At 44.3% G+C, this 17,872-nt stretch overlaps 1 protein-coding gene across 1 annotated transcript in view; it reads left to right on the top strand.

The window, feature by feature from the left end:
- Positions 1-14,325, top strand: part of LOC134935986 (zinc finger protein 850-like) — a 52,502-nt gene extending 38,177 nt beyond the window's left edge. Inside the window, exon 2 of the mRNA XM_063930851.1 lies at positions 6,850-14,325. Coding sequence (XP_063786921.1) covers positions 7,031-9,835 — 2,805 coding nt within the window. The 5' untranslated portion in view covers positions 6,850-7,030 and the 3' untranslated portion in view covers positions 9,836-14,325. The remainder of the gene's footprint in view (positions 1-6,849) is intronic.
- The last annotated feature ends 3,547 nt before the right edge of the window (positions 14,326-17,872 follow it).

Genomic DNA, 17,872 nt, shown 5'->3' with positions numbered 1-17,872 from the left:
TACTTGTGGGAAGCGATGTACCATGATTAAAGTACACAGAGTGACCGAAACATCGGCTGATTTGGCTGCACTATTTCACTTGAAATAAATTGGTTACTGTAACTAGTCTGGTGAGTGACCTGTGTTATAATATTTACAGATGTGTCCTCCTACATCCTTGCTGCAGTCAGGTTAAACAGCCCTTCTAGTGACGCCATGCGTGACTCGGTAGCAACAAGCGTCTTTACGTGTGACTTTTTCTATTTAAATGCATCCTAAGTTGTAATTATGACGCACAACCAGCTTATGATGAATAAAATGATATGCGGCATGCCTATATTCTGTGTGTGACTGTGTCTGCTTACGAAATGCTACATTACAGTGTTTTCCTGGAAATCAATGTAACATAGCATTTTGGGTAATTTGACAATTATGCTACTGGGCTGCCACCCTTATATGACTGTAACCTGTACTATGGCCCTCGTTCCGAGTTGATCACTCGCTAGCTACTTTTAGCCGTGCAAACGCATAGTCTCCGTCCACGGGGGAGTGTATTTTCGCTATGCAGGAGTGTGAACGCCTGTGCAGCCGCGCGGCAGCAAACACATTTTGTGCAGAACAAGACCAGCCCTGTAGTTAGTTATTCTGTGCAATCATTGCTGCAACGAATGACACAGTAATGACGTCAGATACCTGCCCAGCAAATGCCCGGCCACGCCTGCGTTTTTCCAAACACTCCCAGAAAACGGTCAGTTGACACCCAGAAACTACCACTTCCTGTCAGTCTCCCTGCGTTCGCCAGTGCGACTGAAAGCGTCGCTAGAACCTGTGCAAAACCACGATGCTCTTTGTACCCATACGCCGTGCGTGCGCATTGCGGTGCATGCTCAGTTTTGCCATTTTTCTCTGACGTCCTAGTGGATGCTGGGAACTCCGTAAGGACCATGGGGAATAGCGGCTCCGCAGGAGACTGGGCACAAAAGTAAAGCTTTAGGACTACCTGGTGTGCACTGGCTCCTCCCCCTATGACCCTCCTCCAAGCCTCAGTTAGATTTTTGTGCCCGGCTGAGAAGGGTGCATTCTAGGAGGCTCTCCTGAGTTTCTTAGAAAAAGTTTAGTTTTAGGTTTTTTATTTTCAGTGAGACCTGCTGGCAACAGGCTCACTGCATCGAGGGACTAAGGGGAGAAGAAGCGAACCTGCCTGCTTGCAGCCAGCTTGGGCTTCTTGGCTACTGGACACCATTAGCTCCAGAGGGACCGAACACAGGCCCAGCCTCGGAGTCCGGTCCCAGAGCCGCGCCGCCGGCCCCCTTACAGAGCCAGAAGCAAGAAGAGGTCCGGAAAATCGGCGGCAGAAGACATCCAGTCTTCACCAAGGTAGCGCACAGCACTGCAGCTGTGCGCCATTGCTCCTCAGGCACACTTCACACTCCGGTCACTGAGGGTGCAGGGCGCTGGGGGGGGGGGGGGCGCCCTGAGCAGCAATAAAAACACCTTGGCTGGCGAAAATACATCACATATAACCCCCAGGGCTATATGGATGTATTTTAACCCCTGCCAGACTATAGCAAAAAGCGGGAGAAAAGTCAGCCGAGAAGGGGGCGGAGCCTATCTCCTCAGCACACGGGCGCCATTTTCCCTCACAGCTCCGCTGGAAGGACGTCTCCCTGACTCTCCCCTGCAGTCCTGCACTACAGAAAAGGGTAAAACAAGAGAGGGGGGGCACTAATTAGGCGCAGTATTAACATAACAGCAGCTATAAGGGGAAAAACACTTCTATAAGGTTATCCCTGTTTATATATAGCGCTCTGGTGTGTGCTGGCATACTCTCCCTCTGTCTCCCCAAAGGGCTAGTGGGGTCCTGTCCTCTATCAGAGCATTCCCTGTGTGTGTGCTGTGTGTCGGTACGATTGTGTCGACATGTTTGAGGAGGAAAATGATGTGGAGGCGGAGCAATTGCCTGTAATAGAGATGTCACCCCCTAGGGAGTCGACACCTGAGTGGATGGGCTTATGGAAGGAATTACGTGACAGTGTCAGCTCTTTACAAAAGACGGTTGATGACATGAGGCAGCCGGCTACTCAGCTTGTGCCTGTCCAGGCGTCTCAAAGGCCATCAGGGGCTCTAAAACGCCCGTTACCTCAGATGGCAGACACAGACGCCGGCACGGATACTGACTCCAGTGTCGACGATGAAGAGACGAATGTGACTTCCAGTAGGGCCACACGTTACATGATTGAGGCAATGAAAAATGTTTTACATATTTCTGATAATACAAGTACCACTAAAAAGGGTATTATGTTGGTGAGAAAAAACTGCCTGTAGTTTTTCCTGCATCTGAGGAATTAAATGAAGTGTGTGATGAAGCGTGGGTTTCCCCCGATAAAAAACTGATAATTCCTAAAAGGTTATTGGCATCATACCCTTTCCCGCCAGAGGATAGGGCACGTTGGGAAACACCCCCTAGGGTGGATAAAGCGCTCACACGCTTGTCTAAACAGGTGGCACTACCCTCTCCTGAGACGGCCGCCCTTAAGGAACCTGCTGACAGAAAGCAGGAGAATATCCTAAAATGTATATACACTCATACGGGAGTTATACTGCGACCAGCAATCGCCTCCGCCTGGATGTGCAGTGCTGGGGTGGCTTGGTCGGATTCCCTGACGGACAATATTGATACCCTAGACAGGGACAGTATATTACTGACTATAGAGCATTTAAAAGATGCATTTCTATATATGCGTGATGCACAGAGGGATATCTGCCATCTGGCATAAAGAGTAAGTGCGCTGTCCATTTCTGCCAGAAGAGGGTTATGGATGCGGCAGTGGTCAGGTGATGCGGATTCCAAAAGGCATATGGAAGTATTGCCTTATAAAGGGGAGGAGTTATTTGGGGTAGGTCTATCAGACCTGGTAGCCACGGCAACTGCTGGGAAATCCACATTTTTACCCCAGGTAGCCTCTCAACATAAGAAGACGCCGTATTATCAGGCGCAGTCCTTTCGGCCCCATAAGGGCAAGCGGGCAAAAGGCTCCTCTTTTCTGCCCCGTGGCAGAGGGAGAGGGAAAAGGCTGCAGCAAACAGCCAGTTCCCAGGAACAGAAGCCCTCTCCCGCCTCTGCCAAGTCCTCAGCATGACGCTGGGGCTTTACAAGCGGACTCAGGCACGGTGGGGGCCCGTCTCAAGAATTTCAGCGCGCAGTGGGCTCACTCACAAGTGGACCCCTGGATCCTTCAGGTGGTATCTCAGGGGTACAAATTGGAATTCGAGACGTCTCCCCCTCGCCGTTTCCTAAAATCTGCTTTACCGACGTCTCCCTCGGACAGGGAGGCGGTATTGGAAGCCATTCACAAGCTGTATTCCCAGCAGGTGATAATCAAGGTACCCCTCCTGCAACAGGGAAAGGGGTATTATTCCACGCTGTTTGTGGTACCGAAGCCGGACGGCTCAGTGAGACCTATTTTAAATCTAAAATCCTTGAACACTTACATACAGAGGTTCAAGTTCAAGATGGAGTCACTCAGAGCGGTGATTGCGAACCTGGAAGAAGGGGATTATATGGTGTCTCTGGACATCAAGGATGCTTACCTCCATGTCCCAATTTACCCTTCTCACCAAGGGTACCTCAGATTTGTGGTACAGAACTGTCACTATCAGTTTCAGACGCTGCCGTTTGGATTGTCCACGGCACCCCGGGTCTTTACCAAAGTAATGGCCGAAATGATGATACTCCTTCGAAGGAAGGGAGTTTTAGTTATCCCTTACTTGGACGATCTCCTGATAAGGGCAAGATCCAGGGAACAGTTGGAAGTCGGGGTAGCACTATCTCAGGTAGTGTTGCGGCAGCACGGTTGGATTCTCAATATTCCAAAATCGCAGCTGATCCCGACGACACGTCTTCTATTCCTAGGGATGATCCTGGACACAGTCCAGAAAAAGGTGTTTCTCCCGGAGGAGAAAGCCAGGGAGTTATCCGAGCTAGTCAGAAACCTCCTAAAACCAGGCCAAGTCTCAGTGCATCAATGCACAAGGGTCCTGGGAAAAATGGTGGCTTCCTACGAAGCAATCCCATTCGGCAGATTCCACGCAAGAACTTTTCAGTGGGACCTGCTGGACAAATGGTCCGGATCGCATCTTCAGATGCATCAGCGGATAACCCTGTCACCAAAGACAAGGGTGTCTCTCCTGTGGTGGTTACAGAGTGCTCATCTTCGGCAGATTCGGCATTCAGGACTGGGTCCTGGTGACCACGGATGCCAGCCTGCGAGGCTGGGGAGCAGTCACTCAGGGAAGGAATTTCCAGGGCTTGTGGTCAAGCCTGGAGACATCACTTCACATAAATATCCTGGAGCTAAGGGCCATTTACAATGCTCTAAGCCTAGCAAGACCTCTGCTTCAAGGTCAGCCGGTGCTGATCCAGTCAGACAACATCACGGCAGTCGCCCACGTAAACAGACAGGGCGGCACAAGAAGCAGGAGGGCAATGGCAGAAGCTGCAAGGATTCTTCGCTGGGTGGAAAATCATGTGATAGCACTGTCAGCAGTGTTCATTCCGGGAGTGGACAACTGGGAAGCAGACTTCCTCAGCAGGCACGACCTCCACCCGGGAGAGTGGGGACTTCATCCAGAAGTCTTCCACATGATTGTGAACCGTTGGGAAAAACCAAAGGTGGACATGATGGCGTCCCGTCTCAACAAAAAAGTAGACAGGTATTGCGCCAGGTCAAGGGACCCTCAGGCAATAGCTGTGGACGCTCTGGTAACACCGTGGGTGTACCAGTCAGTGTATGTGTTCCCTCCTCTGCCTCTCATACCCAAGGTACTGAGAATTATAAGACGGAGAGGAGTAAGAACTATACTCGTGGCTCCGGATTGGCCAAGAAGGACTTGGTACCCGGAACTTCAAGAGATGCTCACAGAGGACCCGTGGCCTCTACCTCTAAGAAGGGACCTGCTCCAGCAAGGACCCTGTCTGTTCCAAGACTTACCGCGGCTGCGTTTGACGGCATGGCGGTTGAACGCTGGATCCTGAAGGAAAAAGGCATTCCGGATGAAGTCATCCCTACCCTGATCAAAGCCAGGAAGGATGTAACCGCAAAGCATTATCACCGTATTTGGCGTTAATATGTTGCGTGGTGCGAGGCCAGGAAGGCCCCTACAGAGGAATTTCAACTGGGTCGATTCCTGCATTTCCTGCAAACAGGAGTGTCTATGGGCCTAAAATTTGGGTCCATTAAGGTTCAAATTTCGGCCCTGTCGATTTTCTTCCAGAAAGAACTGGCTTCAGTTCCTGAAGTTCAGACGTTTGTCAAGGGGGTGCTGCATATACAGCCTCCTTTTGTGCCTCCAGTGGCACCTTGGGATCTCAATGTAGTTTTGGGGTTCCTAAAATCACATTGGTTTGAACCACTCACCACTGTGGACTTAAAATATCTCACATGGAAAGTGGTAATGCTGTTGGCCCTGGCTTCGGCCAGGCGTGTGTCAGAATTGGCGGCTTTATCCTATAAAAGCCCTTACCTGATTTTTCATACGGACAGGGCAGAATTGAGGACTCGTCCTCAATTTCTCCCTAAGGTGGTTTCAGCGTTTCACCTGAACCAGCCTATTGTGGTACCTACGGCTACTAGGGACTTGGAGGACTCCCAAGTTGCTGGACGTAGTCAGGGCCCTGAAAATATATGTTTCCAGAACGGCTGGAGTCAGAAAATCTGACTCGCTGTTTATCCTGTATGCACCCAACAAGCTGGGTGCTCTTGCTTCTAAGCAGACTATTGCTCGTTGGATTTGTAGTACAATTCAGCTTGCACATGCTGTGGCAGGCCTGCCACAGCCAAAATCTGTAAAAGCCCATTCCACAAGGAAGGTGGGCTCATCTTGGGCGGCTGCCCGAGGGGTCTCGGTTTTACAACTTTGCCGAGCAGCTACTTGGTCAGGGGCAAACACGTTTGCTAAATTCTACAAATTTGATACCCTGGCTGAGGAGGACCTGGAGTTCTCTCATTCGGTACTGCAGAGTCATCCGCACTCTCCCGCCCGTTTGGGAGCTTAGGTATAATCCCCATGGTCCTTACGGAGTTCCCAGCATCCACTAGGACGTCAGAGAAAATAAGAATTTGCTTACCGATAATTCTATTTCTCGTAGTCCGTAGTGGATGCTGGGCGCCCATCCCAAGTGCGGATTATCTGCAATACTTGTACATAGTTATTGTTAACTAAATCGGGTTATTGTTGTTGTGAGCCATCTTTCCAGAGGCTCCTCTGTTATCATGCTGTTAACTGGGTTCAGATCACAGGTTGTACGGTGTGATTGGTGTGGCTGGTATGAGTCTTACCTGGGATTCATGAATCCTTCCTTATTGTGTACGCTCGTCCGGGCACAGTATCCTAACTGATGCTTGGAGGAGGGTCATAGGGGGAGGAGCCAGTGCACACCAGGTAGTCCTAAAGCTTTACTTTTGTGCCCAGTCTCCTGCGGAGCCGCTATTCCCCATGGTCCTTACGGAGTTCCCAGCATCCACTACGGACTACGAGAAATAGAATTATCGGTAAGTAAATTCTTATTTTTTTTTAAATGACTGCTACGCAGCGAACAACAGCAGCTAGCGATCAACTCGGAATGAGGGCCTATGTACGTATTGGTACCTGCTGCAGGAGGGAAAAGGTCTCTCTGCTGCACTTCTGACTGCAACTAGAGTCCAAGTAATTTGGCAACATACACAAATATAAAGCAATGGTCAGTGACTGACTGTGACCATTGCTATTTTGTGTAAATATACATCATCCTCCTTTTACAATATTACACTACTAACATAACAGTATAATTATCCTGGTAACCGTTGTGCTTTTACATATTATTTCTTACAGGACAAATAAGGAAAAGGATTCTTTCTCCTTATAATAGAAGATGTTGGGGAAAGGGACATTGTTCTCTTATCAAGTCAAGTAAATATGTAATTTCTCCTTACACATCTGCGGGAGTCACAAAAACTTCTCATTTTCTGGATAGAAGAAACATTCAACAATTAATTTGTTTCTCATCTCATACATGATGAGTCTCACAGGAGATAGACCCATTCTGTGCTCTGAGTGTGACAAAAGCTTTAGACATAAATCAGAGCTTCTCAAACATCAGAGGAGTCACACAGGAGAGAAACCATTTCCATGCTCTGAGTGTAGCAAGCGTTTTTCCCGTAAATCACATCTTGTTATACACCAGAGGGATCACACAGGAGAGAATCCATATAAATGCTCTGAGTGTAGCAAATGTTTTTCCCGTAAGTCATCTTTTGTTAGACATCAGACAAGTCACACAGGAGAGAATCCATTTACATGTTCCGAGTGCAGCAAATGTCTCACCTCCAAGCGACAACTTGTTTTCCATCAGAGGCTTCACACAGGAGAAAGACCATTTCAGTGCCCTGAATGTAGCAAGTGTTTTATTGAAAAGCGACAACTTGTTATACATCAGAGAAATCACACAGGAGAGAAACCATATACATGCACTGAATGCAGCAAGAGTTTTACACTTTTTTCAAGTCTTCGCAAACATCAGAGGAGTCACACAGGAGAGAAACCATTTACATGTTCTGAATGTAGCAAATGTTTTTCCCGCAGGTCATCTCTTCTTAGACATCAGAGTAGCCACACAGGAGAGAAACCATATAAATGTCCGGGATGTGGCAAGTGTTTTACTTCCAACCGACAACTTGTTTTACATGAGAGGAGTCACACAGGAGAGAAACCATTTATATGCTCTGAATGTAGCAAGTGTTTTATCTCCAAGCGACAACTTGTTTTACATCAGAGGATTCACACAGGAGAGATACAATTTAAATGCTCTGAATGTAGCCAGTGTTTTACATCCAAGCTACAACTTGTTATACATCAGAAGATTCACACAGGAGAGAAATCCTTTAAATGCTCTGAATGTAGCAAGTGTTTTACCTCCGAGCCACAACTTGTTATACATCAGAAGATGCACACAGAAGAGAACCCATTTAAATGCTCTGAATGTAGCCAGTGTTTTACAGATTTGTCAAGTCTTCTTAAACACCAGAGGAGTCACACAGGAGAGAAACCATTTACATGCTCTAAATGTAGCCAGTGTTTTACCTCCGAGCCACAACTTGTTACACATCAGAAGATTCACACAGGAGAGAAATCATTTAAATGCTCTAAATGTAGCCAGAGTTTTACCTCCGAGCAACAACTTGTTATACATCAGAAGATTCACACAGGAGAGGAATCCTTTAAATGCTCTGAATGTAGCCAGTGTTTTTCCTCCGAGCCACAACTTGTTATACATCAGAAGATTCATACAGGAGAGGAATCATTTAAATGCTCTGAATGTAGCAAGTGTTTTACAGATTTGTCAAGTCTTCTTAAACACCAGAGGAGTCACACAGGAGAGAAACCATTTCCATGTTCTGAGTGTAGTGAGTGTTTTTCCTGTAAATCACATCTTGTTTTACATCAGAGGAGTCACACAGGAGATAAACCATTTACATGCTCTGAGTGTAACAGCTGTTTTTCCAGTGAATCACTTCTTGAGAGACATTGGAAGAGTCACACACAAGAGAAGCCATTTACATGTTCTGAATGTAGCAAAGGTTTCACCTGTAATTCAGATCTTGAAAGACATTGGAAGATTCACACAGGAGAGAAACCATTTACATGTTCTGAATGTAGCAAATGTTTTTCCCGTAAGTCATCTCTTGTTAGACATCAGAGGAGCCACACAGGAGTGAAACCATATAAATGTCCGGAATGTGGCCAGTGTTTTACCTCCAACCGACAACTTGTTATACACGAGAGGAGTCACACAGGAGAGAAACCATTTAAATGCTCTGAATGTAGCAAGTGTTTTATCGCCAAGCAACAACTTATTATACATCAGAGGAGTCACACAGGAGAGAAACCGTATACATGCACTGAATGCAGCAAGTGTTTTAAAGTTTTGCCAAGTCTTCGCAATCATCAGAGGAGTCACATAGGAGAGAAACTGTTTCCGTGTTCTGAATGTAGCAAATGTTTTACCCGCAAGTCATCTCTTGTTAGACATCAGAGGAGCCACACAGGAGAGAAGCCATATAAATGTCTGGAATGTGGCCAGTGTTTTACCGCCAACCAACAACTTGTTATACATGAGAGGAGTCACACAGGAGAGAAACCATTTGAATGCTCTGAATGTAGCAAGTGGTTTGTCTCCAAGCGACGACTTGTTTTACATCAGAGGATTCACACAGGAGAGAAACCGTATAAATGTTCAGAATGCAGCAAGTGTTTTTCCAGTAAATCACAGCTTGTCTGTCATCATATGATTCACACAGGAGAGAAGCCATTTAAATGTTCTGATTGCATCAGATGTTTTACCTCCAAACCACAACTTGTTATACATCGGAGGATTCACACAGGAGAGAAACCATTTAAATGTTCTAAATGCATCAAATGTTTTACCTCCAAGCCACAACTTGTTAAACATCAGAGAATTCACACACGAGAGAAACCATTTAAATGTTCTAAATGCATCAAGTGTTTTACCTCCAAGCCACAACTTGTTATACATCAGAGGAATCACACAGGAGAAAAAACATTTATATGCTTAGAATGCAGAAAATGTTTTATAGATTGCTCAAGTCTTCAGAAACATCAGAGTAGTCACACAGGAGAGAAACCATTTACATGTTCTGAATGTAGCAAATGTTTTCCCCGTAAGTCATCTCTTGTTATACATCAGAGGAGCCACGCAGGAGTGAAAACATATACTTGTCCTGACTGCAGCAAATGTTTTACCTCCAAGCGACAGCATGTTACACATATTAGGCTTCACACAGGAGAAAAAAATATATAAATGCTCCAAAAGTAGCAAGTGTTATACCGATTTGTCAAGTCTTCTGAAACACCAGAAGATTCACACAGAAGAAACCATTTACATGTTCTGATTGTATACTGCTTTACTAGTAAGAAAATGTCATAAATCAACTTTTATCACCACAATATACATTCAAGGGAGCCGATATTAATTTTCTGAAATGTGGCATGTGTTTTCTATAAATTGGGATTGATAAAGACAGAGGATGAATTTTGTTTTCTTTATATAGCTATTTTTAATGTCATGTTATTATATGCTTAGTTATTTGATGTATTGGGTTGTTTTGTTGTGATTTGGGCAGTGTTAAATTGGTATTGATAAAGACAGGAGAGGATGAATTTTGTTTTCTTTATATAGCTATTGTTAATGTCATGTTATAATATGCCTAGTTATTTGATGTATTGGGTTGTTTTGTTGTGTTTTGGGCAGTGTTAAATTGGTATCGATAAAGACAGGAGAGGATGAATTTGGTTTTCTTTATATAGCTATTGTTAATGTCATGTTATATATGCCTAGTTATTTGATGTATTGGGTTGTTTTGTTGTGTTTTGGGCAGTGTTAAATTGGTATCGATAAAGACAGGAGAGGATGAATTTGGTTTTCTTTATATAGCTATTGTTAATGTCATGTTATATATGCCTAGTTATTTGATGTATTGGGTTGTTTTGTTGTGTTTTGGTCAGTGTTACTGTTACAAGGATATTGATTGTGTTATATTTAATCTGTAATGGCACCACTCAAAGACTCAGCAGATAAAGCACCTTGAGTCCTATTGAAGAAAGAGCGCTATATAAATAAAATTATTATTATTATTATTATTATTATTGTAACTTGCATAGGAGAACTTTGTTACTTAGTAACTATTGATCAAAAGGCAAGCTACTTCTAAGATGCATAAGTTCATTAATTTAGAGTCAAGGCTTTTAGCAGAGACGACATTGTTGTGATCAGGAAATTCTTCGCAAATATATAGATCATAATATCCTTAGAGGGTGACACATTTTCAAATCCTGTTTCTTTAAGGATGATCCTAAATTGACCTCTATTTTGAATACTGTATTGGACAAGTGTTCATTTCCACTGATTAGACTATTACTTTTATATAGAGGAAATTAGATTTCAAAATTATTTGGAGAAATTGAAAAAAACTCAAGACCTCTGAAGTATTTTTAAAATGTGATTGGGTTTAAAGAACGAGATCAGATATTAAATAAAAAGAAATTGAGGATAATGAAAAATTCCTGGGTAATAATAAAAAATATTTATTTGACACTTTAATACTTAGGCTAACAATCTAGTGAGGTCCTTTACAGGAGGCATGTCTGGAATCAGGCTTTAGTAGGTAGATCTAATCCACCCTCTGATTTTTTAAGCTTACAACAGAAAGTTAAGTGAAACAACTGGGAAGAAAGAATAATGCATTCCAATATGCGTGTAAATGGAACAGATGTATATAGACAGACGTAAGAGTTGTAATTATAACCAATCGTGTGAAGATGAACATTATCCCAAATTGAATTTTCACTATTTTTCGAAGGGGCCAATACCAAAATCATTTATCGCAAAGCAAGAGAACTTATCAAAATTCTGGTGAATTCAAAGTAGAGTAAACCATTAATCAAGACAAATGACTAATTCATTTTTTTTAGGACCAGATTATAAAAAAAGATAGAGATATGGATACAGGGAATGTAGAGGAGGTAGCAATCCACCAAAAAGTGTAAAAATAGGTTGAATAAAAGACAAGGACACTTTGCGAACATGAAAAATTAGTGATTGTAATGGGACTTGACGTAACCCTGATATGTTTGATCGTAAGAGATATTTTGCCAATATAAACATCAAAATCATTAATGGTAGTGCTATTGTCTTGGATAATGATCAAGAAATGATTCATGCATTAGATAAGCTCTTGGCTGAGAGTGGAGCTACCGACAAACTCAGAATATCCTGAGGTCATTTATAGAATGAAGAAGGATTTTTTTATAATATTGTACTAAAAAAAAAAATATATATATATTATTTATATATATATATATATATATATATATATATAAAATCCATCAGGATAATGTACATTTCAATGAAAGAGCATTGAAAAATCTTACGAATGAGGAGTCTATAATAATTAAGGGGGCTGATGAAGTGTTGTCATTCAAGATGGAATTGATTACCTCTCTGAGGCATGCAAGCAGATGAATACATTTTCTAGCAAATGTAAATTTTTGAACGGTTACATTTCTATCCTATCTGTTGGGTAGTGCACTGACCAAAGGTGATATTTCTAAGGATAAATTGTTTTCTTTATGCTGCACACCCGATTATTCCCACCTATTATCACCTCTCTAAAATTCATAAATATTTATTCTCGCTACCTGGTTGTCCTGTTATATCTGGGTTCTTTAAACCCTAAACTATCTTTTGTTGACTCTTATCTTCAAACTCGCGTCATTGCTTTTCGATCCCACATCTGAGATATGCCCTAATTCAAAACTTTATGAATGGTATCACTTGGTATGAGGGGTATCCACTTGTGTGATTTAGAGATTCTGTACACCATCCCCACAAAGGGGAATTTGAGGCTGTCCAACATTTTTTTATATATATATATATATATATATATATATAAATAATGCGAAAGCAGTCACTGACTGACTGACTAATTCTCTTACGTCCCGATATGTTAGATGAAATGTAACAAGTATTCTGCAGGTGGGAGATAGTAAAACAATGTAATTAGAATTTAAAAAAAACTCCTGTAATGTGATGAAAGGGGGGTTGACATAATGATATCTTTACCGATGCGTGGCTTGCATTGCGTGAACGATACTGCCCAAATGGACAATTGGATCAAAATTTGGATTGCACCTCCAGTGTGTAGAATTTAATAAACTACAAAAATGGTCCTGTCTCTTCTCACCGTACCTGCTACATGTGCTCCTGGGGTAACGCCAAGAACCATGGATTAATAGTTACTTACATTAAGACATCTCAAATTTACAGCTTTATAGAGTTACCAAATTTTTTACATTTATATGTACAAATGTGAAAATCAGAAACTCCTGTGCGAAGTACTGATATGGGATTGGATCCTAGACAATGTAAGTTTATCCTGGATTCAATTTCTTTTATTCTTATAATTTTCTCTAACGTCCTAAGTGGATTCTGACTATATTATGTGTTTTTTAGCCAATCTAAGGTACTTTAATTGCAGTCCAGGGCGCCTCCCCCCCCCCCCCAGCGCCCTGCACCCATCAGTGACCGGAGTATGTGGTGTGCTAAGGGAGCAATGGCGCACAGCTGCAGGGCTGTGCGCTACCTTAATGAAGACCGAAGTCTTCTGCCGCCGATTTCCAGGATTCTCTTCTTGCTTCTGGTTCTGCAAGGGGGACGGCGGCGCGGCTCCGGGACCGGACAACCGAGGCTGGGCCTGTTTTTGATCCCTCTGGAGCTAATGGTGTCCAGTAGCCTAAGAAGCCCAAGCTAGCTGCAAGCAGGTAGGATTGCTTCTCTCCCCTAAGTCCCTCGTAGCAGTGAGTCTGTTGCCAGCAGATCTCACTGAAAATAAAAAACCTAAATATTACTTTCTTTTCTAAGAGTTCAGGAGAGCCCCTAGTGTGCATCCAGCTCGGCCGGGCACAGTATCCTAACTGAGGTCTGGAGGAGGGGCATAGAGGGAGGAGCCAGTGCACACCAGGTAGTCCTAAATCTTTCTTAGTTGTGCCCAGTCTCCTGCGGAGCTGCTATTCCCCATGGTCCTTACGGAGTTCCCAGCATCCACTACGGACTACGAGAAATAGATTTACCGGTGAGTAAAATCTTTTTTCTTTTTTTTTCTGCTCGACACATCTCCAGGTACATGGGAACACCATGAGCAATATAGTTTGCCCCGAGTTTTGCCAGTTTGTACACGGGGCTCTTTTAGGACCAATTATCACTGCAAACTTGGCGCTCCATGGCAGGTAGTTCTCATCTTAATACAAATACTTTCCATCATTCACACAAGTTTTCTTGATATTTCCCCCTCGGTCAGGAATAGTTATGGGCTGCAATCTTTAAAAAAAAAAAAAAAAAAAAAGCCAGTACTGTAGTTTTGTTTTAATTTTTTTTTCTCCAAAAATATTTTTATTAAATTTCAATAGGCAACATGGTACAAGAGAGAGACTCTATACATAAAGAAAGCCATGCATAAATCACGGTGATGGGGACAGAATAGTCCATAAAGTGATGCACACTAAAACTAAATCAATACAGTGTAGTGTCAGTCTTGCCCATAATTTACAAGAAAACAGAACAATTATGAAAATGTAGAAAAGGAAAGGGGAAGAAGGATAAGAAACCCGTAGCAGGATTCTGCTTTTAAGCGCTTCTCAAACCACTTAGATCGAAATAGATGAAATATAACGTGGTATGCAAGATCCAATGTACATTACAGTTACAATGCAATAAAAGTGTATTCCAACTCAGAAGTCTCCGAGTATTTTTTTGTGCAAGTACCATTCAGTGTCCTCAAACAATTTGAATATGTGAGATTGCAATGCCTTTGATAGTGTAACTATGTATGGCCTCCATTTTTTTTTAAAGAAAATGAATCCCTTATCTATATCTGGTATGGTAGCATCAGTGAGTGTCTAGAAATCAATTTCTTAAGTAGGACTTTTTTCGCTACTGTTACCATAACATTAAAAAAAAAAAGTATAGATATTTGCAGGAATCATTTAAGTTCCAGACCCTGAAGTCCGCGAATAAGAAGGCTCTTGGGTTTAGAGTTACTCTAACAGAAAAGCTTGTGTTGATGATGGTCACTATTTTATTCCAGAACTCTTTAATGCAGCTTGTGATAACATGATAACGCTGACCGCGAGTAACCCCACCGCTGATGCAAAGTTCCCACCATTGAAACTAATGGAGGGAGCTGTGCGATGCGCGTCTGAGAGCTCAGACGCGCATAGAGAATGAGGAGAGTTCCACGACGTGGCGCTTCCTAATTGGCTGAAGGGACCCTCTGTGACAGTAGTCACAGGGGGTCTCTGCTTTCGATGAAAGTCCGGCTGGTTCGTGTATTTGGGGGAGGGGTTTTTTTTTGCCAAGTATGTGGATTACAATAACAGGACACTGGATCAGGTGAGTATAATTTTTATTTGCAGGTACCCCGGACGTCGCATTTGGAGACGTGGACACAGTCGGCGTGTCATGTGTCGGCATGTATGTAATAAAGTTTTACTTTCAAGGTGTCTGTGTCTTGTTTTTATTTGGGTATTTTTTTTGCAGATGAACTACAGGTACCAACGGGCCAGTTTTTTTCCTGCATGCTGGTACTTGTGGTTCTCCAAGTACCAGCTTGGGGGGGAGGCTTGCTGGGACTTGTAGTTCTTCTGCAAAAAAACAATATTCTATCAGCCCCCCATCCGCAGCCCATGGATGGGGGGGGACAGCCTCGGGCTTCAACCCTGGCCCTTGGGTGACTGGGGGGGACCCTTTATTGAAGTGGTCGCCACTCCTCCAGGGTACCCCGGCCAGGAGTGACTAGTTGGATATTTAATGCCACGGCCGCAGGGCGCGGTATAAAAGTGATCCCCGGCTGTGGCATTTATCTGTCCAGCTAGTGGAGCCCGGTGCTGGTACAAAAAATACTGGGGACCCCTGCGCTTTTTGTCCCCCGTATTTTTTGCACCAGGACCAGGCGCAGAGCCCGGTGCTGGTTGTTAAAATACGGGTGATCCCCTGTCATTCCCCCCCCCCCCCCCCCCGTATTTTGGCAACCATGACCGGCTCAAAGAGCCCGAGGCTGGTTATGCTTAGGAGGGGGGACCCCACGCAATTTTTTTTCGTTTTATTTTTGTAACATTTTTAAAAGTCGAATCAAAATCCGTCAATTGGTCCGTTTTTCGACAGCGGGACTGTCAAATACGTTTTTTATTGAATATGTCGAATTCCGGCACCCGCCGGCCGGAATTCGGCGGTCGAATTTAAAAACGGGCGAAAAAGTGCCGCAATTCGCCCGGAATTGCATATACCCCATTATACCGTGATAGTTTGGGGTCTGCCTGAAAAAGGGTGAGAGGTGGCAGCCCTGTCTTGTGCCCCTGCTGATACAAAAGTGATGACAAAAGGCCATTACACATTATTTCTCTTACGTCCTAGAGGATGCTGGGGACTCCATAAGGACCATGGGGTATAGACGGGCTCCGCAGGAGACATGGGCACTACAAAGAACTTTAGATGGGTGTGCACTGGCTCCTCCCTCTATGCCCCTCCTCCAGACCTCAGTTAGATCCTGTGCCCAGAGGAGACTGGGTGCATAACATGGGAGCTCTCCTGAGTTTCTCTGAAAAATAATTTTGTTAGGTTTTTTTTATTTTCAGGGAGCACTGCTGGCAACAGGCTCCCTGCATCGTGGGACTGAGGGGAGAGAAGCAGACCTACTTAAATGATAGGCTCTGCTTCTTAGGCTACGGAACACCATTAGCTCCAGAGGGTCGTAACGCAGGTCTCGCCGTTCGTCCCAGAGCCGTGCTGCTGTCCTCACAGCCGGAAGATAGAAGCCGGGTGAGTATAAGAAAGAAGACTTCAAAGGCGGCAGAAGACTTCAAATCTTCTCTGAGGTTACCGCTGCGCGCCATTGCTCCCACACACTGCAGGCACTGATGGGTGCAGGGGGGGGTGCCCTGGGCAGCAATAATAAACCTCTAGGACTGGCAAACAGGCATATATAGGCTGCGGAGGCAATATATATTAATATCCCCCGCCAGTATTGAAAAATTGAGCGGGACTGAAGTCCGCCGCTGAGGGGGCAGAGCTTGATCCCACATCACTAACCAGCGCCATTTTCTCCACAGCACACTGCAGAGAAGCTGGCTCCCCGGACTCTACCCTGCTGAACACGGTGACACAGGGCAAAAAAGAGGGGGGGGGCACTTGTAAGGCGCAGTGAGTGTATAGCTATACACATATAATTATATAAAAGCGCTGTTTAGCTGGGAATTTTGCTTCCAGAGTCAGTTGACGCTGGGTGTGTGCTGGCATACTCTCTGTCTCTCCAAAGGGCCTTATTGGGGAACGGTCTCTGGATAAATATTACCCTGTGTGTGGGGGGGTGTCGATGCGTGTGTGTCTGCATGTCTGAAGAGGAAGGCTCATCTAAGGAGGAGGTGGAGCAGATGATTGTGGTGTCTCCGTCGGCAATGCAGACACATGATTGGTTGGACATGTGGAATGTTTTAAATGCAAATGTGACCTTGTTACATAAGAGATTAGACAGAGCAGAGTCCAGGGATAATACAGGGAGTCAATCAATGGCTTTGACGGTGTCACAGGGCCCATCAGGGTCTCAAAAACGTCCCCTATCCCAAATAGCAGAAACGGATACCGACACGGAGTCTGACTCCAGTGTCGACTACGATGACACGAGGTTACACCCAAGGGTGGCCAAAAGCATTCATTATATGATTATTGAAATACAATATGTTTTGCATATCACAGATGACCCCTCTGTCCCTGACACGAGGGTACACATGTTTAAGGAAAAGAAACCTGAGGTAACCTTTCCCCCATCTCATGAGCGGAATGCGTTATTTGAAAATGCTTGGGAATCTCCAGACAATAAACTGCAGATTCCCAAAAGAATTCTTATGGCGTATCCTTTCCCTGCACAGGACAGGGTACTGTGGGAATCTTCTCCCAGGGTGGACAAGGCTTTAACGCGCTTATCCAAGAAGGTGGCGCTACCGTCTCCAGACACGGCAGCCCTCAAGGATCCTGCTGATCGCAGACAGGAAATGACTTTAAAATCAATATATACACATACGGGTGCTTTACTCAGACCGGCAATAGCATCGGCTTGGGTTTGTAGCGCTGTAGCAGCGTGGACAGATACCTTGTCAGCTGATATTGATACCCTAGATAGGGATACCGTTTTATTGACTTTAGGTCACTTTAAAGACGCAGTCTTATATATGAGAGACGCTCAGAGAGACGGGCTGCTAGGTTCGAGAGCCAACGCCATGGCGATTTCTG

The sequence above is a fragment of the Pseudophryne corroboree genome, chromosome 6 (genome assembly GCF_028390025.1).
Source record: "Pseudophryne corroboree isolate aPseCor3 chromosome 6, aPseCor3.hap2, whole genome shotgun sequence".
Lineage (NCBI taxonomy): Eukaryota > Metazoa > Chordata > Amphibia > Anura > Myobatrachidae > Pseudophryne > Pseudophryne corroboree.
This window is presented reverse-complemented; position numbering and strand designations above follow the sequence as displayed.